The sequence below is a fragment of the Mirounga leonina genome, unplaced genomic scaffold, assembly GCF_011800145.1.
Source record: "Mirounga leonina isolate KUSES-001 unplaced genomic scaffold, KU_Mleo_1.0 Mir_129, whole genome shotgun sequence".
NCBI lineage: Eukaryota > Metazoa > Chordata > Mammalia > Carnivora > Phocidae > Mirounga > Mirounga leonina.
The window spans coordinates 24,704,669-24,731,164 of NW_023270323.1; the positions used below are offsets into that span (position 1 = coordinate 24,704,669).

The window sequence follows — 26,496 nt, forward strand, 5'->3', positions numbered from 1 at the left end:
GATGGGGGGGGGTCTGGGGGTGGAGCCGCTCCCCCTGCTTGTGCTGCCTGCCTCCCTCTCCCTCCCTCCTCCTTCCCTCTCTCTGACAAATAAATAAAATCTTTAAAAAATAAAAAAATTAAAATAAAATAAAATAAACCTCTTATACAGAAAACCAATGTCAAGCACCTACAATAGCTTAGGCTCTGTACAGATAATCTTTAAAAATTTTAATTGAGCACATTTTAAAGCATTTAACAGGATTTAATTACATAAAATAAAATGGGTCAGAGAGAGAGAAAGAACGTAGAAAACCCAAATATGGAGAACAGCATCTTAAAAAGTATTTAAAGTAAATCAAGAACCTGTAAACTCCAGGTGCTAGTTGGGTTAAGTAATGTTTCTAGAAGTTATTTTTCCTCTTTTATTGCTGTGTCATGAATTCCACTGTACATATAAGCAGGTCACCTACTCCATGCATTAAGGAAGGAGACTTGAAATACTCATTAATCTATTTGGTGGGAAATGCCCTTTGCCTGGATGCCTGCCCTCCCTGCTCTGTCCCTTCGATGCTAAATACAACTTATGCCTCCAAACTCTAGCCAAGAATTACAAGGAGAGTAAGTTTGACCTTGACGCCCCCAACTTTCCCTAACATTATTCTACCACAGGACCCTAGCCTTCCCTCTGTGATTATACTTATCACAATGCATTCAGTGATTGACTTGGCTGTGACTTTTATTAGAAAAGCACCTTTAAAAAGGGTTCTGGGCACCTGGGTGACTCAGTCAGTTGAGCATCCGGGACTCTGGGTTTTGGCTCAGGTCTGTGATCTCATGGGTATTGGGATCAAGCCCCGTATCAGGCTCCGCACTCAGTGGGGAGTCTGCTTGAGGGTTTCTCTCCCTTTCCCCCTCCCCCCACGCTCTAATAAATGAATAAATCTTTAAAAAAATAAAAATAAAAAATAAATTAAAAGGGTTCTAAAGTACCCTATAATAAGGAACCATGCATTATTCTACTTTGTTCCCCTGTCCCTTATAAGGGCATAGCCTTGCAGTAAGTGTTCACTAAATGTCTATTAAAGGCACAGAATCTATGTGACCACACCTGTCTTGTAGTGTTCTTAGACTCTACATAAATACAGATGAGGACACTGAAGATCCAGGAAAGGTGCTCCCATTTGGTGGTAACAAACTTGAAAAAGTCTCTGAAGAAGCAAAGAGCCTTTACTGGTTCTAAAACTTAAGAGCATAGGTCAATGAAAAATAACTTTCATATTTAGGTTGCTTGGTAGCTACCATTCATTGTTTTTTGTTTGTTTCTTTGTTTCATTTTGTTTTGTTTTTAAATCCCTGTTAAAGTGCCTTAAAGACCTACCCTTCTCTGGGAATTATCAGGAAAATTTTGAGAGGGAGTCCTGCTTTCGAAGAATAGTTACACATTGAATTCCTTCCTAATTTAGAATTTCAAATCCCTATTTGATAAAACTGCATTCGAAAAGCACCATCACCAAGAGGCACATGGCCTTCAATAATGATTTTTAAATTATTAAGAGTAATACTAATCTGTGGAAAGAGCTGAAATGCCCTTCAACAGATGAATGGATAAAGATGTGGTCCATATATACAATGGAATATTACTCAGCCATCAGAAAGGATGAATACCCAACTTTTACATCAACATGGATGGGACTGGAGGAGATTATGCTAAGTGAAGTAAGTCAAGCAGAGAAAGTCAATTAACATATGGTTTCACTTACTTGTGGAACATAAAGAATAGCATGGAGGACATTAGGAGAAGGAAGGGAAAAATGAAGCGGGGGAAATCGGAGGGGGAGATGGACCATGAGAGACTATGGACTCTGAGAAACAAACTGAGGGTTTCAGGGGCGGGGGGTGGGGGGGGGTTAGCCTGTTGATGGGTATTAAGGCGGGCACATACTGCATGGAGCACTGGGTGTTACACGAAAACAATGAATCATGGATCACTACATCAAAAACTAATTATGTATTTATTGTATGGTGACTAACATAATAAAATAAAATTTAAAAAAAATTCTTTAAAAAGTAATACTAATGATTACTAACATTTTTAAATCAATAGTTCCTGGCCAGATCAGACCAGGAATTTTGCATGAGTTATCTTATTAAATTCTCACCACATTTCTATCAGCAAGTTATTGTTGTCACTATTTACCATGAGGAAATGAGACTTAGAGATAACATGACCTAAGATCATGAAACTAGAAAAGGCAGAGTAAGGATTCAAACCAAAGTCTATCTCCAGAGTCCAAGCTTTATCATGCTAAGCTCAGTGACTGTTCTCCAGCTGTTTATATCCAGGTAGAGAGAAGGAATAAGCTTTGGGGTCAGAGCTGTAAGCAAACCTCAGTCCTTCCTCCTCCTAGTTGTGGAACAATGGGCAAATGACTTCATTTCTCTAAGCTGATTTCCTCATCCATAAAATGGGGGCAATAAATGACCACATCATAGAAAATAAGAGGTGTAGATGAATGATGTCTGAAAGTGGTTAAGCACAGTGCTAAGCTAGTAACAGGCGCCTCAAAAATGTGTTAAATGGAGGAATATTATGAGACTCTGAACCAAGAGAACATCAGTGGGGATGGAATGTTGAAAAGAGATTTGAGAAACAGGAAAACGCAGAACATACAGGATTTTTGGAATGCCTGGATAGAGGGGAGAAGGAAGAGTCTAGAATGACACACAACATTAGAACTATGTTTTTTCAAATGTCCAATGCTCCCTAACATCAAAAACAAATATTTCACCAATACTGATGAACAACAAATTCACCACTAAAATTTTGGCTGAGCACTAAAAATAACCTGCACCCTAAAGTTTCATTTTATTTTAACCTAAGCAATAGAATGGTAATAATAATTATTATCATGTTAGAGCTTTAATAACATCCTAGAATATATGGGGAAGAGGTAACTGGCACAATAAAATTTTTCTCTCCCAAAGGAATAAAATAAAAGACAGATTGGTACCATACTTAATTCAGATACAACTTTCTGAATTTTAGGAAGAAATCTCTTCCCCAGTTTGCATCACAGTCTTAAGTACATATATCCATCTAGTACAGTGCTTTTGTAGGCAAGTTAATTCTACCAAGTTTAAAGATACATGGCTTTTTAACTAGAGAAGGTTGCAGAGACACCTTCCCCAGGGTACGGCTAAAAAATCAGATAAATAGAAGGTTGACAAGAACATGGGTGATGAGTGCAGCTATATAGTAAAACAAACACAATTCCTCACAATAACAGGGCCATTTTATCTGCATTCCCTCAAAATGACACACTTGTCCTTGAATGACCATGTTTTCAGCAGGAAGAAAAAAAAACCTTAAATGCTTTACTTCTGACTCTCACCCTATTAATATCTAAAAAGCAGTATCTGTGTACAGTCTTCCCTCTCCCACCCCAAAAAGAAAGATCCTAAACACAGGGTTTCTTTTGTTCTTTCTGCCCCACCATCTCCAGCTGCCATTGGGAGAGAGGGGCTGCAGAAGGAACAATCAAATGAAGACAAAACAAAAATTAGCATCACAGGGTCAATGACTTCAAGAGAAAATTATAGTTTAAGGGGAAATGTTTCATGTGCATTCTCCTCTGCACACATCCCAGACAAGGTAGCTAATAAAACAACACAGACTGCTCTTTTAAAAACAAAAAGTGCAAGGGATGAGAGGTGGGAGGGTGGGGTCATCAGAGGTGATGAAGGCAACTAAGAGTGGAAAGTTAATGGCTCAACAAACACCGATGCAGAGTGCTTTTCTTTTGTGGAAGCTGAGGAAATGCTGCCCACCACCCCCACCACGTGCTCCACACTAGAGCAGTCCAGGAGCTGGACAGGGCTCCACTCTTCACGCCCCGTGGACCCCAGAGCTGGTGCTTTGGGCTTCAACCTTCTACTTCTCTGTCCTCAGCCTCACCTCTGCAGTTCTTTCACTCAGAGCAAGAAGGAAGAGCCAGGACTCTTGTCAAAGCACAGAGCAGTGGTTCTAAACTTGGGGTCCCTGGTGGGAATCCAGGGGGGTCCACAGGCACTTTGAAATTATATGCAAGTTTTTGTGCCTACACATTTATTGTGCATTTCTCTGGTGAAAGCATCCATGATTTCATCACAAACTAAATGGCCTGTTGATGTGGAAAAATGCATTAGACAGTCTTTAAACAGAAAAAAGTACATAATGAAGGTCAAAACTGCTACTTTCTGAGGTTTAGGCCTTTGTGTACAGAGTTCATACTGAAAGCTTTTTGCGGTCCAAAGAATGGGGAATTTGTACTAGGAAAAGAGATACTCAAAACGCCACAATGGGAAAAAGGAAGAGCATCCCTCTATGCTAGATGCTCGTCACTGGCAAGAACATGTTCCCTAGATGATTCTTGCAGAGTCTGGGAACTAAAAGGGACCCAGAAGGGGCCAGTTCTGGCTCTCCTGAGACCCAGAGAAGCTAAATATTCATTCAAGGTCATACTCTTAGAACAGTAACAGGGGCATAACAGATGCCCTCTCCTGAGCCCTCTACTTCTGTTCCCCCCACGCCACAGAAAATAATTACAAGAATCACCCACTGAAATACTGTTTTTGAAAAGCCAGTGAGTGAACGTTGTTAAATATAGAAGTACTTTCCACTTAGCACATCAAATGTGGTGATAAAAATCAGCCTGCAAAACTAACAAGTAGACATAACTCTGGAGACCTGTCTGGGTGGGTGCTTTAATATCTGACTACTTGGAGCCTAGTAAGAAATTGTCAATAAAACGTCCATCTGCAGAGAGACAACAGAGGTAAAGCACACCATCTATTGACTTCCAAATGACTACTAGCAGTTCTCTGAGAATTCAACACTGTCAGCTGGGAAACATTTAAACCAGGTCCTTCCAGGGCTGAGATGTACAAGGGACCATATGGCCCCAGCAGAACACTTCAAACAGGCAGCTGTATAGCTATAATTAAATCTGTAGTAGTCATGCTATTATTTATTTAGCAGATTTTTTTTAACGTACCCTCCACTGAGGTCTCTGAGAACATGCACCAAATTAGAACAATAGAAAATACGGAAGAAGTAGGTAAAGAGAACCAAGGGGAGAATAAAATCCTGACACAAAGGCAGACAACAGCTGTAAGGAGTTTCCTTGACAGGGTCTTCACGTGCACCCGGTGGGCTCTGACTGAATGCACCAGGAGATCATGACCACGTTACTGACACGAATACTGAGCTTGAAGGTTCACTCGCTCCCTTGTTCCCTGGTTCTGAGGCTACGTTCTACCTCCTTTTTTTTGAATTTTCAATTTTTGAATCCCCATGTGTCATTCGTTTGACATTCATCAAATCATAAAATCTTAAAAGAACTCAAAGACTATCTAGTCTAATTTTCCACCCTACGACTATGGTCCTAACATATAGTCATTTGCTTCTTGTTGAACACTATAGTAAAAGCATTCAGTTCAAGAATTACCTCAAATGTCACCCCTGGCCACTCCCCAGCCCCTGGCAGAATTCATACTCCCTTTTCTCCACTAAGATATCTACCACCCTACATTATTTACAGATTTATCTCAGAGTGGGTAATTAGAACCCCTACAAGGCAGAGACTGTGTCCTATTCATTTCTGTAGTCCTGAACCCTATTACAGTGCTTTGTGCAAGGAGAACTTAATAAAAGCTTCATAAATTAGTGATAAAGCTCTATTTCCTATCTAATTCATCTTTATATTAAAATAAAAATTGCCTCCATGAAACATGCACCTGCTATTATAGTTTATGTCCAGGGCAACAGACAGTAAATCTATTTTCTTTCACTATAAAGCAAACTTCATGACCTTCCTACCCCTCAAACCTTCTCCTCTCCAAGAGTTCTGGAAAAGTTACTTCAATTATTCCCATTAGGTTAGTGCCCAGGCATCTCACCATCCTAGTTACCATAACCACATCCCCTCCACTGTTTTTGAGTAATGGGTGCCTTTGAAACTTTCTATCCAATAAACTTCCTATCCAAATAAAGCAGGATTTCTCATACGTTCTTATTCACTTCATGTTTTGAACTTACATAATTTACCTTTACTCTTGTTAAATTCCTTGTGGTTTCAGCCTGTCAGGACCATTCTCCATCTTGATTCTAGAATTTAAAACGTAGACAGCTAACCTTGTCAATTTTCTGTCCTCTGAGAATCTGATAAGTGTGCATTATGTCTTAATCCAATTTGCTAATAAATCTGTTCAACGGGGCAGTACAAGCTAAAAAATGCCAAGGCATGAGAATGCCAAGACATTCCATATTTCCACTGGTTATTAATGCACATACTTTGAGTATAGTTCTTCTCCAGCTAAAACCCTATGATGGTCACACAGCCCTCAGCTCATCAAAGTGCTTACAACATCATCACACACTCTATGGATGTTTACTACAATCAAGTGGCCTGGTCAGAAAAGAAACATGGTCAAAACTTTAGTCAAGTTCTTTTATTCCACCTACGTAGCAATGATTTGGATCACAGGCTAGCAAACTTTTTCTTTGAAAGGTCAAATGGTAAATGTTTTAGGCTTTGCAGGTGGCAAATAGTCTCTGTCACATACGCTTTTTTTCATACACTTTAAAACTGTAACTGTTCTTAGCTTAACCATTCTTAGGCCACTGGCAGTCTCTGACCCACGAGCCATAGCTTGCCAGACATCATCTCTTCAACTCTGAAGCAAAGAGCCTATTGGTGAAGACTAGCATTTGACCAAAAATTAAGATAGGCAATGACTCGATGACAGTTGTAGTAGGTGTCATGATGGAAAAGTATAATGTGCAACAAGACCCTATAGCCACAGGCTCTAACCGAGACTGGAGAGTCACCAGAAACTTCCCTGAAGGGGTGACGTTCACAGAGGAATGAGTGAACAACAGTTGCCTGGGCAGGAAGAGCATTTCAGTCAGAGGAAACAGCACAGGCAAAGGCCCCAAGGCAGGGGCAGACTGACACCTTAATGGACCTAAAAGAACACTGTGTGATTGGAGTACAGTCAGCGAGGGAGAGAACCTTGAAAAATGACTTTGGAGAGAGAAGTGAGACAGGACAGTGCAGGGCTATAAAGGCCATGCTAAGGATCCTGGGTTCATCAAAAAGGCAATGGACAGCCACCAAACGGCTTTAAGCCATGAGTGATGTTCGTGGCACTCTCCTTCCGTGCAAACCCTGTCTTATATTTTCTTTATAGTGCTTCATCAGTTTTCTACATTCTCAGGTTTAAAAACCACACTGGTTTGTGCAAATGCAAAGTAAGTCTTAACATATTGCTATTGGCTGGTGAGGAGCTCACTACTTTCAGGAAAAAGAGAAAATGCCACCACTATAAAATTTCACTTGTATGCTCCTCTGGGAACTATTTAATAGAGAATCATTCTACATTAAGATCTATTCTTTTTTTTTTTTTTAAGATTTTATTTATTTATTTGACAGAGAGAGAGATAGCGAGAGCAGGAACACAAGCAGGGGGAGTGGGAGAGCGATAAGCAGGCTTCCTGCCGAGCAGGGAGCCCGATGTGGGACTCGATCCCAGGACCCTGGGATCATGACCTGAGCCGAAGGCAGACGCTTAATGACTGAGCCACCCAGGTGCCCCATTAAGATCTATTCTAAGAAAATTTTTAAAATACCCCAGTGTTCTATCTTGCTACTTTGTCTTGAATCGCTACAAAGTTAAAACTTATATTGCTTCACTCATTTTACTCACTCCACTCTGTGAGGACTTTGTTTCATAGTTTATCCTACTGCACTATTCACAGAGACAGAAGAAAGCAGAGGGCAAGCACATCATCTCTCTACCTGGTGTACTTCACATACATTTTCTTGTTTTATTCTCAAAAGAATCTGAGAGGTAAGGTTTCTACCCACTCTCCTAAGGCTCAGAGACATTAGGTACCTGCACAGGATTACTCAGCTAGTAAGGAAGAAAGCTAGTATTTGAACCAACATCTCTGGGATTATAAAACCCAGAATTTGTTACTACTTCAAGCAACACACATTTCTTATTATCCAGAAAATTCGGGGGGGGGGGAGGGGAGAACAACTCTAAGTCTTCTATCCCTTTGATTTAAATCCTTTTCTCCAAGTCCTTCTGTACTGAGGTATTACAAACTGAGGATTTAGACCATGAAGGCATTGACTAGGGAATATGTAAGACAGGAGCATACAGCCCCTACTATAACTTTCGAGAAAAGGGAGAATCTTCTAAAAGCATTTCAATTTCATTTATTGTTTTTTATTTTAATAAAACCTACATGTTGTCCTACTTCAATACATCTTTTAAAAATGAAAAACCATAGGAATTTTTAGAAGTATGACTAGAAACCAAAATGTAACCTGAATCCAGGTTCTCAAAAGAATTCATCACACTCTCCTGCATTAGCAGGACCTCATGCAGAGTCCCACAAAGACATGGGGGCCCAGGAACAGCACTGCCATCACCCCAAGAAAATTCTTTCATGACACGTTTTTACAGAGGTTTTCATGATCCCCTGATGACAACAGTCACTCCGTAAGAATCCTGCACTTAGGAAAAGAGTTTCACAACAATTTTAAGTACTAGTAGCAGTTGTTATTTTTCTAAACAAGATCTCCCTTCTCGGGCGCAAGTGTCTGAGGATGCCTTCTTCGAGATCATAATTCAACAAGGCAATAAATTATGCACCTAGTTTTTCTTCATACAAAACCACAATATAGAGGCCACTTATTGAAATATCTGGAATTCCCCTGGTTTATTTCTCAGGATCACAAATAAGCTGATACCGAAATGAGCTTTACCCTGGTAAGTTTCATTTGTGAAACAATGAGTAATGCCATCAAAAACACCAGAAGAAAAGATCAACATTTCACTCTGACCAAAAGGTTCTTCTGAAACAAGTCATCCTAATACATGGATTTCAACTTGATTTGTTCTTTCTTCTTTTTAATAATATACTTGGATCTTTACCATAATGCTGTCCCAGCAATCTAAACTATAGAAAAATGTATGAGCGGGCGCCTGGGTGGCTCAGTTGGTTAAGCGACTGCCTTCAGCTCAGGTCATGATCCCGGAGTCCTAGGATCGAGTCCCACATCGGGCTCCCGGCTCGGCGGGGAGCCTGCTTCTCCCTCTGACCCTATCCCCTCTCATGCTGTTTTTTTCTCTCTCAAATAAATAAATAAATAAAATCTTTAAAAAAAAAAAAGAAAAAAGAAAAATGTATGAGCAAAATAGGGTTATAATAATGTATAGAACTGTAAATTCAATAATAAATCCCACTCAATGATAAATTCTTTCCAAATTTGATATGGCTTGCCCCTAATTTCTCACTAATTTCATACAAAGTGAAGTAGCTCATATCTAAAAGTAAAATGTTGATAGTCCATCATTTAAATGTGCCATGCTTGGGAAAACTTAGCAATACCATGTCATCTTGCAACAGAACATCTTTCTGTGCTGACAGTTGGCTTTTCCAATATGTCCTTGTGCCACACTACACTTTGTTTTAAATAAAGGGCAAAAAAAAAAAAAAAAGATCTGGTGTTTTCTTTAAACTATGTCAATCAGCCAGTTAACTATGTTCCATTGAGCTTTCATTATGAGAAAAAATGTGTAAATGGATTATAACAAATGAAAGAGCAAACTATATTTGAAATGTTAGCATTTGCATGATTGTCCTAGCCAAAAAAAAGAAATTTTAAATGTATGAGATGGGCAAGCATGTGCATTTCAAGCAACTGGTTAACCTAATGAAACACTCTATCAGCAATCATAAGAAATACTAATTTTTCAAGCCACCAAAAAGAAAAGATAATAACAATGCTCTGAGAAATCACCTTTCTCTGAGAAACTCTCATATTCATTTTCTCAGCCTTTAAAAAGAAAAAGTTCTCAAGAAAGGGTAAGTGGAAGCTGATTCACCCTTGATTAATCATCATCATTCCCAACAGCAACTAAATCACAAGACTGCTGCCTCTTCTGCCCCCCGACCCCAACCCTCTGCCTCCCTTCCCCACACCCCATAAAGATGAGACATACATACATATAAAAAACCATAACAAACAGGTGCATCCATGTGAAATGACAAGTAGTAAGTGCCAGGTGGTGTCAGAAATCCGAGACAGGAGTAATTAACATGAGCCAGAATGTTCAAGGATGCATGTATGAAAAAAGTAGACTTGACTTAGGTTTTGAAGGAAAGGTGGGATTTGGAAAAGCAGAGAAGAAAAGGGACATTTGGGTCCAGTGGAAATGTGCATGCAGTAATAGTCACAGGACAATCGGGCACATTCAGCAGCGTGCAGGCAGAGCAGTGGAGTGCAAAAGTTGAGTATGAAACCCCAAAGAGCCAAATTAGCAATGTAAATTTGAAAGGTGAGGAATGAAATCTGAAATGAAATTGACTTCCATCCCACCAGTCTTACTGTAAAACCAACCAAAAATAAAAACCAACAGCAGATTTAAATAATGAAAATGACAGTGATAATGAAAATTTCTATACTATTTTAAAGTGTTTTAAGCATGTTCCTTTACACACAACAACCCTGTGGAGGAGGCAGTTCAGACTGAATCATAACACCTGTATTATGAAACAGGAAACTGAGATTCATAGCACTTAAGGTTTAACATGCTTATTTAAGTCTTCAAACCTACTACTGAGATCAGCTTTATTAAAAAAAAAAAAAATCAGTATTAATTGCTTCCCTCTTACCAGAAAAAAAAATATGGAAGTTATAATGATGTATACCTCTTACACTTCATGGTCAAGGGGTGAATATATCTATAGTGAGAGTGAACACTGAACAACCTGAAAGTCAAGGAGCCATGGGGTGTTTGTAAGTAAGGATCTGTAAATGAAGGGAGTATCCACCATGGTCCACAGACAAATCAACTAGCTAACTAATCTACTTTTGCTAACTCTACAGGTTAACTCAAACATTAAAAAAATTTGAAATCTTGTCTTTCATTAAATTGGGGGGGGGGGGCCATTATTTCAAAGAATTTTTAAATCACATTATTTTCCATTTATTGGATAAACCAAATTGTTCACTTGTATGGTTAACCTGCAGATAGTTACATTTCATTTTTTTTTCTTTTTTTGTTATATTAATCACCATACATTACATCATTAGTTTTTGATGTAGTGTTCCACGATTCATTGTTTGCATATAACACCCAGTGCTCCATGAGGAATGTGCCCTCTTTAATACCCATCACCAGGCTAACCCATCCTCCCACCCCCCTCCCCTCTAGAACCCTCAGTTTGTTTTCAGAGTCCATAGTCTCTCATGGTTCGTCTCCCCCCTCCGATTCCCCCCCCTTCATTCTTCCCCTCCTGCTATCTTCTTGTCTTTTTTTTTTTTTTTTAACATATAATGTATTATTTGCTTCAGAGGTACAGATCTGTGATTCAACAGTCTTGCACACTTCACAGCACTCACCATAGCACATACCCTCCCCAATGTCTATCACCCAGGCCCTCCACCCCTCCCACCCACCACCACTCCAGCAACCCTCAGTTTGTTTCCTGAGATTAAGAATTCCTCATATCAGTGAGGTCATACGATACATGTCTTTCTCTGATTGACTTATTTTGCTCAGCATAATACCCTCCAGTTCCATCCACATTGTTGCAAATGGCCAAGATGTCCATCGACATTCCAATTTATTTCCCCCACCTCTTACCTTTTTCTCCAAAGAGAAGTATTTTATTCGGCTAAAACTCATTTTCTGTTACTGATGTTCTCTCCAGTGGAAAGATGCTTCTAGAGTCCCTCATTTCTCTGTGATTGATGGTTCTGGCCCACACAGTTATCTTGTCTTTCACTGGACTGCTGTACTTTAGTGTCAGTACCAACAGTTTATTCGGTCTCTCCAGCTAGTTAGAAACTCACAATCTAAGATCATATATTATACTTTTTATTCTATCAGCCTTCTCTCATTGACCTCCACCAACACCACTTAGGGTCTGGGCACACAACAAACTACTGGTTGAGTCTTTTAATCACTGTGGCAGCAGAAACGTCTGGTCACCATAAGACCCTTAAGAATTTGTTTACATTGTAGGAATTCTGATGATTAGCCTATTCAGCATGATGTGCGCCTCAAGGACAGACTGAAGGGCAATAACTATCAATTTGACACCTGAGCCTTGGGACCTAAAAAAGATCCTAATCCAAACAGGCAGCATCCCTGTACTTATTAAGAGGATAGGCTGCAGGGCCAGGATGCAGCTCTACCACTTAGCTGCTATTTAACTTTGGGGAAATTACTTAATCTCTTTGTGCCTCAAGTTTGCCAATATGTAAAACGGGGCTGATCGTACCAACACCAAAGCATTAGTGTAAGTAAGTGTCTAACTATATTAGTTGTTAATTATTGTTAATTATTCTTCATAGAGGGATAGACTCAATATAGCAGGTGGAGCCCTGAATCAACAACAGTGCAGCTACTTTTGAAGTTCAAAATGATTACAATGGCTACCTATACAATGACTCAGTTACTTTCTCGCCTCTCGCATGTGGATGCACAGAACACTGATTAGGCAATAATGCCAGTTTGGTATAATTAACTACTGTCTTTCAGATTGTAGGAAAAAATTACTGCTGCTCTTTTTTTTTTTTTTGAAGATTTTATTTATTTATTTGAGAGAGAGGAAAGCACAAGAGGGGGGAGGGTCAAAGGGAGAAGCAGACTCCCTGCTGAACAGGGAGCCCAATGTGGGGCTTGATCCTGGGACTCCAGGACCATGACCTGAGCTGGAGGCAGTTGCTTAACCAACTGAGCCACCCAGGCGCCCCTGCTGCTCTTTTAACACATGGAGGTAGAGAGGAAAGAAAGGATGGTTGTTTTCATTTCAGTTCAGTTCTAGAGAGTGAACCCAGACCATTGGTGGTAACACATGGAGAAATCAGGAAGCTCTGCTGGTGACTGATAAGGTCATGAGATTCTGTGGAAGCAAATCCATCAACTAGCCACTGGATCAATCAGACAAGTGAGCTGGAAACAGTGGGGAGCCCTTCTCTTTCTGAAGAAGAGCAAGAAATACTTCCTCCCATGAAATGGCCTCTTTGTAAATCTACTCTGCAGCCATCCCCTGTCAAAGGGGAAATAAAGAAACAGCAAAATCTGCAAATACTCCCCATGTAAAGAATGGTTCGATGATCTCTTTATCAGTTATCCCAGATGACAACACTCCTTCAAAGTTCCTAATAAAGCACTTCCCCATAAGGTATGAACTTCTCATTTAAATAACTTTACAGTCTGGATGTAAGTTCACTTAAAATTCTCACAGGGGTGGGCAGTCAGGGCGAGGAAGGAGATGCAGAGCCAAGCTGCAAATGTGTTGACCAGTGCTTCAAAAAGAATACTTGTCCAACTCTTCTTGCAGTTTTCCTTTTTGTTCCAAATGCTGACCACCAAGAAGGGCTCTTGAGATGAAGCCATTCTTGGTTGCCAAGGAAATTCCCACAAAGCCTGAAGGATTTCTTTGAGAGCTGGGGACAGCAACACCTTTCAGCAGAAACAATAAGAAACATACAAGTGGCTGAGTCTACTGTCACTGTACTTTTCACCTCTTTACCTCAGAAGACAGGAGGATTAGCCAGCTCAGAGATCCAATCAGACTGGGAGAATAAACCCAGTTTTAGCCTCAATATTTTAAGCTTCTGAAAAAAGCCCCCAAAGTGATCTGGGAGGCAGATGCTAGTGACTGAGATTCTTTTCACTTTAGCAACATGAGTCGCTAAGCTTTTACTGGAGTGAATCATAAAGAAGAAACTCAAATCTGATTGGCATACAGTATCCCAGCAGTGGAGGAGGATTTATTAAAGTGTTTAAAAAATCTAGGACACAAATTGGTATAATCTTTTGGAAAGGTAATTGGCAATACACAGTGAGCCAGCAATTCCACTTATAAAAATTTCTCCTCCAGAAATACTCACTAAAGAATGCAAAAAAAAAAAAATTACAATAAGGATTTTTCTTAAAACCTTGATTGGTAATTGCAAAGAAATGAAAATAAAAATATCTATAAGAGAACATCATTTAAATAAAATAGGATTCTTGTGGACTACAGCCTTTAAAAAGAATAAGGTAGATGTCTGTGGCATTGTTAGGTTTTAAAAAATCCAGCTGCAGAACAGTATGACCCTATTTGTATTTTATATAAGTAAGTATATAAGTTTTTAGGCATAGAAAAAATCTAGAGGACTCTCCATCAAACTGCTAATAGTGGTTATTTTTAGGGTGAGGATTTGTGAACTTTCACTTTCTATTTTTTTTTTTTTTAAGATTTTATTTATTTATTTGAGAGAGAATGAGAGAGAGCACATGAGAGGGGGGAGGGTCAGAGGGAGAAGCAGACTCCCTGCCGAGCAGGGAGCCCAATGTGGGACTCGATCCCGGGACTCCAGGATCATGACCTGAGCCGAAGGCAGTCACTTAACCAACTGAGCCACCCAGGCGCCCCTTTCACTTTCTATTTTATTCATAGTTGCTTTGTTTGAATTTTTACAGCAATTTTGTATGCTCTGTAAACCAGGAAAAAACTAAAGTTTAAAAAAACATACAGATAATAACATGTCACTATAGCAGGTTAAGAATGACTCCATGTATATATTTACAACTATTAGAAAGGTTTTTTAACTAGGCCCTTAGGGTGTTCATCATAAGGTATTGCTGTTTTCTGGTTGTGTAACAATTTGTCGCTTCCAAGGGAAAAAAAGTTGTTTATCTTTTTAATGAAGTCATGGTCAGAAGTAGGCAACATGTGACATGAGAGTAGACATCCATCAGAGATAACTGTTGATGGCATTCTATGACTCTCTTTAATATATTCTAAGAATATTCATGGTTTTGGAATACAGTAGATTGCTACGTATTGAAAAGAGGAAAAAAGTGCCATCAAATATAAAACATGCCAGTTAATTATTTAAGACATAAAACCTGCCATCCCTTTCATTATATGCCCAATACAGGAATGCCCTGCAGTTGTCCTGAGTTCAATTCTTTCACAGGTACAGGTAAGAGTGTGGCTCAGGACCCCCAATTGGCTGCTCTGTTCTGTTCCTACACACCAGTGCTCCTTTCTGAACAGTAAAAACTAAGATGCTTGTCACTGTTCCTCAGAGAGACCTCCAGTGAAGGTTACATGAGTCATGGGTTTTACCCAGGTGACGTGCCTGACGTCAGCCAGCAGTAACAACAACAGGAGAACCGGAGGTAGAGAAGCAATCACTCAAAAGCTCAGACTCACCACTCTTGGTGGCCCATGTCCAGCTCCGGTGCATTAAAATATTTTAATATTTTATTAATATTCATAATTTAATCTAATTAATACGAAACTTTTTCTTTCTTAAAATACTTTGTGAAACAGGAGAACTTCCCTTACTGACAGAAATAAGATCTTGATGTCTATGGTAAATATATTAAGAAACTGGCTATTGGGTTTTTAGGGCTATCAGTTTAATGCACTGTGGTGTTCATCCAATGGTCAATTATAGGAACACCCGATGATCCAGAACACTGGCAAATTCCTCCATCCTATTACCCAGGATCTTCAGTGATCTTTTAAAAATGTAAATCAGTACATACAACTCTCCAGGTAAAACTCCAAAAACAGTGTCTCACTGCACTTAGAATAAAAATGAAAAGGTACCCCTGTGTAACTTCTCTGGTCTCATCTACTACTTTGCTCCAGCCACTCTGGACTTGTTTTTTCTTCTTCCCATTTCTTGGATACACCACATGCATTCCTGTTTCAAGGTTTTACTATTGCTTTTTGCTTAGTATAGAAGCCTCTTCCCCCATAGCTTCTCCTTTCTGGCTAACCCTCCTACCTAAAACAGCTTTTCTGTACCTCTTCACATTACTCTGCTATATCTTCAAGATAGTATTTGTGATTGTGTGAAATTACTCTATTCATTTGTTTACTTGTTTTTATTGTTTATTGCCTACCTGTCCTCAAAAGCATGGGAGTTTATGAGTCAAAAAATTTATGTCTCATTCATCTCTGGAATCCTACCTATCTCTGAGAACACTTTCTAGCACAGAATATACTTTTTGAATGAGTGAATGAGTTCAAATCACAGCAGCATACAGTTATGGGGTGATATAAAAGTTCAAATTTGTTGCAGCCTCACCGTGACTTAAAATCATAGTTCTAAGTTTCACAAAAAAACTCCTCTTTTCTTTGCCTGAAAATACAAGATAGAGCTTAGTTTACTTCAGACAGGTTAATCTGCTTCATTTTCAAGCTGACACAGAACCTGTTTTTCACTGAATGTTAGTCTTTGATTCAAATAAACAGCTTTCATGAAAGTATATAGCATTATGAAAATGGGAAAATCCAACTGCCCCAATTTTAAGTGGGACACAGGTTCATGAAATCAGTATGTCAGCACTTCTCAAACATACTATTAACCACTGTTAATTCTTTAAAAATATGTGAGAGAGCATCAGGTGGGAGAAGGAAGCTATATAAAGTCAAATTTCTCATAGAAAAGGAAAAGATGATAACAAATACCAGTTTTGTTAATTATCTAAGTGGCAAGCTAATGCCCTTTGAAATTATAGGAACACCCGATGATCCAGAACACTGGCAAACTCCCTGACTCCAAAGATAATCATTGCAGGGACTACACCAGGTCCCATCAAGGACACGTGGCTGAAGAAACGCTGTAGCCACTGAGCCACAGGGAAGCTCACTGCAGCCACCCAAACCATAGTGACTAATGACATCTAAGGATGTAACCACCTCCTCACAACATGCCTTTGTTCTCAGATTTTCACAGATGTGATTCCATTTGGAGTTCTCCCAACACCGCAGTGTTTCAATGGTCCCTAAAAATGTGCTAGAGACAAGTATTAAAACCTCAGAAAATATGAGCCTTTCTTAGCCACTGCATCTTCCCTGAGGAGGGAACCGCGACCACCAGTGCTCGGTGTGAATTAGAGGGCTTTCTGGCTGGGCTGTGAAAAAGAAAAGGAGGTGCTATTGTATTTTTCTGTCACTGTGAGTATGAAATAGCTATTAACGCTAAGGGAAGTTTTATGTGAGCCTTAGGAAGGAAATCTTCAGAACTATGAAGAAATCATCTCAGCTGAATTTAGTTGACTCAGTCCTATATTACTTATGTGTAAGAAAAGGATTAGGAGTTGTTCAATCACAAAATGTTTCTTTCTAGATTTCATTTTAAGGCAGTCATGGCTTAGCAATTTCAAACTTATACATGGTTTTAATGGTTTCATCCTCTTACTGTCTGACAAAATATTTAAATCCAGGTCGATTTCTGCAAAAAAAAAAACAAAAAAAAAAAAACCCAAAAAACCTAGGACTTCAAAAACAGAAACCAAGACAGGCAAGTACATTGGGAGATAACAGGCAATAAGTAGTGCTAAAAATGATTATAACACATTTTAGAAATTAACCTTCGGCCAAATTCTACCAGTAGACCTATGGATAGGTTCTCAGATAAGCTAGAAGTGATAACCAGATAAGAAGTTACAAGGTTATGTGAGCAGTGTCTCCCTGAGAATCTGCAAGGTATTTCTACATCATCTACTGCATTCACTGTAGTCTACGGACTGCCATTTCACTGAAGGTTGATCATGTAATTGTGAGATGTTATTGCATTTTACTGATAACCTGAAAAAAGTCAAGCCCTTTTAAAGTCATTGTACCACTTAGCATAGTACTTCTACCAGAGCTAAAGTTAAGAAGTAAAATGAGAAAAGATTTGCTCATCCTCACAGCTGATTCCATACTCAGATGCAAACCAGAACTAAGTTACGGCATTTGACAAGCACCCATTGCACTTGTAAGTTTTTTTAAAAAACAAAAAAGGAATAAAAGGAGATAGAAAAACAAATCAATCTAAGGTAAATGGGGAAGGTAACTGGATAATGAAGAAAAAAATCTTCCATAGCAACAAAACAGAAGAGATTATTTATGTAGATTTACAAGTAGATGAGCTCCAGATGTTTTTTTTTTTTATCTCCTTCTCCCCAGGTGCTTTTCTGCTTAATAAATATAACATCCAAGTTGGAATATTGTTGAGGCATTGAATCACCTAAATTTTGGCTATGCTCTTCTGCTGTTAACTATTTTGAGCTATTTCTCAATAAGGCAGCCGCTACTGAAATCATAAGTACATAGGCTTGGCAGAGCCAGAGAGAAAAAGTGCAGTCCACAGATTTGTTTCTTCTGTTTTCCCAAAACAGAATCTCATAAAAAATATGCCCTCAAATTTTGTCACTATGTTGCTGTCAAAGAAATTCTGCTCTTCTTCCTAACTCTGAACATTAAACCCGTAGTTCTTGTGCTATAGGGAAGTTATATAGCTCCAGGAAGGGGAGAGACACCATTGCAACTGTTCCAATTGTAGCCAGGCAGAATCATCAGTCAATCAGAAACTTCAGTTCCAGTTGGATGGAAGTTTTTGGGGCCAACTTGGAAAAGCATACAGAACAAGTTTGACTTTACTGCCAAAATCATTTCCAGGACATTGGCTAATTAATTATAAAAGCTTTTTCAAAACAAATTTGAGCCTGGCAACCTTTTTTTCCTACCCAAACAGAGGGGAAAAAAAGGTTAAAAAATAAAAGCCTGAGTTTATTGGGGGTGGGGGGGTTTGCCATAGCTTCATCTTCTTTACAAACCCATTTTCTTCTCACCCTAAAATGATCCAGAAGCTTTTGTATTTGAAGTTACTAAAATAGTAAGTACAGAAACTGAAAAATATTAGTTTGAATTCCTAATTTGCCTTTGGTTGTAGATGAGATCATGGGTCAGTTCCAAACTTCTCTTCATACTCTTTGGTGGGAAGCAAAGAATGGACTTTCTTCCTCTTTGTGGGATGAAGAGCTCATTGGATTAACTGCAGTTACTGTAATAGATACAATGTAGATGGACAGTTGCTCTTAAAATGATACATTGTGTTTTGTTAAAAACACACAATAGGGATGCCTGGGTGGCTCAGTGGGTTAAGCAGTTAAGCGTCTGACTCTTGGTAGCAGCTCAGGTCATGATCTCAGGGTCCTGGGATGGAGCCCTGCTTGGGGCTCTGTGCTCAGTGTCCAGTATGCTTGTCCACTTCCCTCTGCTCCTCCCCCTGCTCACACACTCAGTTTCTCTCTCTCTCTGAAATAAACAAATAAATAAAGTCTTTTTTTTAAAAAAAATGATACATTCATCAGCCTTCACTTCCTGGCTTTGAAAACAAAAAGGACAAAAACTTCTGATTTAAATCTTCCTGGTTTCACTTAATAAGAACCTCGATGAATATGAGATGTTCATGATAGGCATCAAAGATTCTTGTTTCAAGTACTGCAATCACACAGGTTTTACAGCTAAATCAACACCCCCGAACCATTATGTTCCAACATATTTCATCTAACACTGGAATCAAAAGCTTATGTAATATGCATCTTAAGCCATCAAATTTCCTCTGCATATGCCCAGATCTGAAGACACTCAAGAAGGTAAGAAATTTCTCTTAGCTAGCATTTACCAGCTGCTTATTGGCCAATTCCTGGCAAGAAAACTGTCAGTAATAAAAGAAGCTTTTTTTTTTTCCAAAAAAAAGAGTCTGTCAACCAGATATTCCTAACTCTGCCTTATTCTGTATCAAGTGCACTGCCTTATTCAGTATCAAGACCCCTGGCAAACCACAGAAACAGAACCTTAGTGGTAAATATTGAATGGAGCCAAAATGGGCCAAATAATTTTGAGGGCAACTCTAAACAAGTCCTCGTTTACTGAGTTTTCTCTTTGCTGCTACAGCTATGTAGCTCCCAATGTATCCAATATTTAAATGATCTTCTGCTCACTTCAAGGTGGAGGCAAATACAAGGGAGGAGAGCTATCCATATTAGCATATGAAGGGGAGCAGCTCTAGGAATCAAGGATCAATCTCAATGTAACAGGGAGGTAACTCAGCCTGACCAAAGCCAAGAGAGTTCCTCTTCTGAGGAACACAAATTAAAATAAGAAGGACAACACTAGATTTCAGAGAATCTTGAAAGTCAGGTAGGGAAATCTGAATTTAACTTGATGGGAAGCCATTATAAACCTTTGATCCAGGAGAGAAATATGAGGGCAATAATATGAAAAACATATTACTGAAAACAAAACAAAACAAAACAAAAGAACATATTATTGAAATAGGAGAAAACAGAGACAAGGGATCAGTTCCAAAGCTTTCTAGCAATCCAGTATGAGATGATGAAGGCCTGAATCGGGTGCTGCTGGTGAAGGGGAGGAAGAAAAAATCCAAAAGCCACTTCACAAGAAAACATAAATTCACCTTTCCTGTACCTTTCAGAATTCAGCAAGGCCTCTAAACCTCTGTCACTACTCTAAGAGCTGTCCAAGAAAGAGGCACATCATCAAAAGTCTCCATTGCCTTCGAATATATAATTCAGATTTCTTTATTCAGGTGGAATTTTCACCCAATTAGTCCAAAGTAACTTGCTTTGTTTTTTAATATAAAGCGCAAAATTATACCTACTCACCATTTTTATGTCCACCCAACTGGGAAAAATGGCCCAAATTCTACCATATTCTTTTTAAAAGAAAGTAAATCAAGGGGCACCTGAGTGGCTCAGTAGGTTAAGCATCTGCCTTTGGCTCAGGTCATGATCCCAGGGCCTTGCTCAGCGGGGAGCCAACTTCTCCCTCCGCTTCGTGCGTGTGCTCTCTCTCTCCCTCAAATAAATAAAATCTTTTTTAAAAAAGTAAGTAAATCAAGATTCAAAACCTAATCGTTCTTCATGTCAAATAGGCTACTTACTATGTTTTAATAGACAAACCTATACACAGCTAACAAGACAATCATTACCTTTGCTTGACGTATCCCCCAAAAGTTAACCATAGCCAGCATTTTTTAAACCTTTATACTTTACCAATGCACTTTTTCCTAAATTATCTCTTTTAATCCCCACAATAACCTTGTGGTACGGATTATTATTACTATTTTAAAACTGAGATGGGGCACCTGGGTGGCTCAGTCATTAAGCGTCTGCCTTCGGCTCAGGTCATGATCCCTGGGTCCTGGGATCGAGCCCCGCATTGGGCTCCCTGCTCAGTGGGGAGCCTGCTTCTCCCTCTCCCACCCCCCCCTGCTTGTGTCCCCTCTCTCGCTGTCTCTCTCTCTCTCTGTCAAATAAATAAATAAAATCTTTAAAAAAAAAAAAAAACTGAGATAACTATAGCTCTAAGACTTCAGTTGCCCAAGAGAATACATCTGTAAGGGTTGGAGTCAAGACTAATTCTTATCTTCGAACTTCAAATCCCTTGACATAGTGCTTTCCCTTCCCTCAGAGAACATGCGCAAAAAAAAAAAAAAAAAGAACCCATCTACACATATCAGTTCCTTTTAAGTTAGGGAACCATCATCTCTAATCTTATTCCAGCATCTTCTAGACACATATTTAGTCTTAGGTTTCAAAGTAGTAAGATTTCTTTGCTTACCTGGTCCTTCTCCGGTTTATCAGAAATGTCATTCAGACTGGAGGAAGTCAGATTCCTATGGGTCATGGCTGGGCTACCTGAAAAAAACAAAAGTGAATTAAAGACTTCAAACACAAGACTTTGGCTGCACACTTCATAAACACTTATAGATGATGATGAGAATGGCAATATGCTTTAGTTCCACTGGGATCCTCCTGAAGAGTCTTCCAGAGTACAGGTTGGAGCACAAAGATGGTTAAGCTAAAAGTATGTAAAATCGCAAATAGCATGTTTAAATCTTACCGATTTCAAGATGAGTTAAACTTTAGAAGAAACATCTAAAACTATATGCATAAAAGTAAATTTACTCCTCATTTGGCTTGCTTTTTGTCACTGCCCTTCATACACATCCTAATCTACTTGGTATCCTTTGCTTTTCCTACCCCCTTCAGAGACGGCCTCTTTCCTCATGTCAGCAGAAATGGCCCCAGACTACAGGCCTGGACCTCCTCTTTCCAGGCCTCTGCAGTCCTTCCTGGGGCACCACTCCCTCTGATCAACCACAAAACCCATCTGTGTTCCCTTTTCCAGCTGACACTTTAACTAAGAAGATTTCTCTGTGGTGGGCATCTGATCCACAATCCCCATTCTTTGCCTCAAAGTAGTACTACCATAGGCCCCCTACTTCTTGCAATCCCATTTGCCAGACTCATATAAGCATAACCCTCATTTCCCCTCAACATGCCAATCTTCGTATTCACATTAAGGAATGGGTTTCATCACGAGCACTTCATGGGAACCAAGCTCCCTGGCAATACAGTGGCTGTAGGTCAAGTCTACTGGCAATCCAATGACTTTAGACACCAATATACAAGCAAAGAGAGGAGGGACATCTAGAAGAGTGATAGCCCATCTTCAAGTAGACTATGTTAATCAAAAGAATAACATTCTGTTCATTCTGCAGTTGGACCTGCAGTTGGACTTGAAATTTCTAAGCTTACTAAGCAAAAGAGTAACTTTTCAAAGCCAGGGTGTTTGACCCAGCCCCTGCAGGGTGCTGAGTAATGCATTCATCATTAATCCTCAATGATCTGACTCAGGCTGGTCTTCACACCAAAAGGACAAGGGTTGAAAAACAAGCACCAAAGTTTGAACATAGCTTCACATTTGCTTCCAAATTATTTTTTATAGACTTTAATTCCTTCAGATAGAAACTTCAACACATAATTTTACCGCAGACTAAAATCTACTCCTAATAATTTAATGTCTAAGTAAAAGCAGTTCTTTAAAGAATATAATTGTCTTTAACTACTAAATCAGAAAAATCATAATTTTCTTGAGCTGGCAAGACAGGGTATTTTCCACTCTGCTGCATTTCATTGAGTAAGCATGGCCTAGATCTCTTAAACCCTTTACCTGGTGGGACATTTTATTCTAGGAAAATTTGAGCACAGGGCACTTTTCAAAGGAAAGTTACATCTGAAAAACTGCTTTATGAGCAAAATTAAAAGAACCTTTTTGAAGGCCACGTTTTCTTCTCTGAACTACACACCAGGTTTCCAGCGTGCGCTCAAAACAAAAGACACCAGGTACAAATGTGAATGCTCCCAAACAATGCTGGGCTTGAAAGTAATAGGAAATGATGAGTAGCTATAATTTTGCACCTGACATTAAAAGCAAACGCAGTTATTTGGACTAGCTGGGTGAAAATTCTACCTGAACGACTGAGGAAATCTGAACTATATATTCCTAAAGCAATGAAGCCTTGGCAATCCTAATCCTAAATTGAAAGTAGCTTCTGTAAATTAATAGATAAGACTGATTTCTAATTATCAAATCAATTGATGTAAGTGGCAATACTGAAATAATCTGAAAGAAGTTTCATTAAGTGACTTAAATTTTCCGGGGAATACCCTAGATTCATTGATTTGCTTTGGAAACCATAAACACCGCAAAGGTGCACGTTAGCCCAAGCATTGTCCTACAGCTGCAAAATCTAAAGAGGTAGACGCCAAATGAATCAAGTTTTTGTTATAATGGTAATCCCGACTGATGTCACAACTTTTCCAAGAAACCTCATATACTGCCTCATCATTTCTCTCATGATAGCATGGATGTATTTGTACCAGACAGGGGGTCCAAGGAAGGCACAGGTCCCAGGAAGATGCAGGAACCAGATGGGGAAAAGTAGGTCAATGTTAAGAAACAACCAAATCTACTGTCCCTCCTACTATTATCTGATTCTCATTAATAAAAGTAATATGAACAGCTTCACTGCTGTTTAACTTTGTAATACGGTGGAAGAATCCAGAAGTCAATACTTCTAGGTAAACCCTAAGCAAGGTGATAAACATGCTTCAGTGTTTTCCCCACCTCCTGCCCAGCAAACTCCCCACTCCTGAGTCCAAACACCTTAAACCAAAAACAAATGCTTCCCAATGCAGTGGTCCCCAAAGTGTGGTGCCCAGACCAACAACATTGCCTTACCTGAACATTTATTAGAAATGCAACTCCTTGCAACTTACCCTAGACCCACTACAGTGGTCCCCCTTATCTGCTGTTTCAGCTACCCGAAGTCAACTGTGGTCCAGAAGCAGGTGATCCTCCTTCTGACAAATCATCAGAAAGTAAATAATAGCCTAAGACTACATTACAAGGCCTACGTCATTCACCTCACTTCATCTCATCACGTGGGCATTTTATAATCTCACATCATAAGAAGGGTGAGTACAGTACAATAAAATATTTTGAGAGACCATAGTCACATAATTTCTATTATAGTACATTGTTATCATTGTTGTATTTTATTAGTTATTATTGTTAATCTCTTACTGTGCCTAATTTATAAATTAAACCTTATCATAAGTATGTGTGTATAGGAAAAATATAGTATATATAGAGTTAAGGCATCCACTGGGAATCTTGGAACATATATCCTGTGGATAAGGGGATCTGCTGTATAATCCAAACTCTGGGTTTGGGGCCCAGTAATGAGGTTTTAACAAACCTTTAAAGAGGGGCGCCTGGGTGGCTCAGTTGGTTAAGCGACTGCCTTCGGCTCAGGTCACGATCCTGGAGTCCCGGGATCGAGTCCCGCATCGGGCTCCCTGCTCGGCAGGGAGTCTGCTTCTCCCTCTGACCCTCCTCCCTCTCATGCTCTCTGTCTCTCATTCTCTGTCTCAAATAAATAAATAAAATCTTAAAAAAAAAAAAAACCTTTAAAGTAATTTTGAAGCATGCTAAAGTTTGAGAACCATTGCTCTAAATAAACCCGTTATCTTAAGAGGAGAGTGGGCCCCAGTCAGAATCTGAATTGAAAGAAACATATATAAACTGAAGTAGGCAGAGGGGTAGTTCTGATAAGCTTGTCCTCCTCTAAGCCACTACTCCAAACTACTGTTATCTCAAGATATCATTAAGTTAGCAACCTCATTACATAAATACACAGAAAGTGTCTCGCCTGGCTTTTCCTCTAAATCCTCTCCTACACAATCAAATAAATAAATAACTTTGGAAACTCATTATTTAATCAGCCTCTTCCAGAAACATATCACCCAAATCAAAGAAGACAAGGACAAGAGCCAAAAGAGATTACAAACCCGATTATATCCAGAATCAGAAATTTGTGCATGGCATTTTAGCAAACCCAGGAAGCGGTTATGCAACTGATCCCTAACAACGTTCTATTGTAGATATTTTGCACCTGACATTCAATAAGACACATTATCAGGATAAATCAGTGCTTTCTATTTACAGTTTGGGCCTATAATACAAAGTCATTATACTGCAGTCCTGAATGAGTAGGGCTAATAAGAGAAAATGTCAGCTTGTCCCAAAAAAGTGAAATGCAACAGTACCCTAAAGTACCTTACTTCTTACACAGGCAGGGGTTCATTCAACTAGTCAACTACCACTAGTCAGCCCTTTCCATCAAAATCCAGGGCATACAAATGTCATATAAGTACTCTTGGTCCAAAGAAACTTTTTTTTTAAAGTTTGATTTCTACAAAAGAAGAAGAATCAGCCTCAGGTGCATAATCATAATTAATTTCCATATCACTGTTTTCTGGCCATAAGAAAAAGAAAGCTTTGGAGAATCACATTTTAGGCAGTTTCACACAATCAAGAACAATTTCATTTTGGAAGTACACACTTGGCAGGTACATACTGTCTTCTATAAAAATTAATTGAATTCTGTACTAAGTTTGAAAATCCTTGTCATTCTTTAGCACACATGTAGCAATTCATAAAGTCCTTTACAATTATATCTATTAGATACAATAAAAAGCAGTAAGGAGAACTATAGCATAGGAGGAGGAGGATATTTAAATGTGTACGCATTAGATAAAAATGTAAATATGTATGTAATACAATTAACACATAACCCCCCTCACCTCATACCTTTACAATGAAGTAATAGAGAATCTAAGAAAAAGCTAAAACAAAGATCCCCTTGGGTATGAAAAAAACTGGATATTTTATTCTTAATAATAATTAAATATTTTTAGCATGAAAAATAACTGAAGTAACTTCCACATAACAGACATAAGGGAATCTGGGTGTCCATGTCAGAAAATTCAGAGGTATGGTCTGATTTGTACTCCTTGGGACCATAAAACTAATAATTTAGTATAGTTTTGGAAGAATGCATGCTGTGTTCTTCTCCCCCACTGTTGACATAACAACTCTACCAGAAATCATCTATATCTAAGATTAAGGGGCAACTAATCTTTTTAAGTACGAAGTACTTTAACTTACACTGTCTTACTTAAAGCTCATATAAGCACTTTGAAGTTAGTATGATTCCTATTACCACTTTACACATAAACAAAATTGAACCTCAAGGAGGTTAAGTTCATGGTCACACAGCAAGTGGTAAAACTATAATTTAAATCTGGATCTCTTAATACCAACCCAACTGCCTCTGAGAAAAAACTGGCCTCTCTATGTTATTTCCATAAATAAACACACAAACCTAACCATTTCTAACAAGGAGAAAATTTAATATACAACCACAAAGAATATATCCTATTTCCATGTCAATTT

At 38.9% G+C, this 26,496-nt stretch overlaps 1 protein-coding gene across 5 annotated transcripts in view; it reads right to left on the reverse strand.

Annotated features, from left to right (window-relative positions):
* Positions 1 to 26,496, reverse strand: part of SLC4A4 (solute carrier family 4 member 4) — a 351,065-nt gene that overhangs the window by 131,348 nt on the left and 193,221 nt on the right. For all 5 annotated transcript variants that reach the window (XM_035004843.1, XM_035004842.1, XM_035004844.1 and 2 more), the window contains exon 7: positions 21,472 to 21,548. In XM_035004843.1, the coding sequence (XP_034860734.1) occupies positions 21,472 to 21,548 (77 nt within the window). The remainder of the gene's footprint in view (positions 1 to 21,471; positions 21,549 to 26,496) is intronic.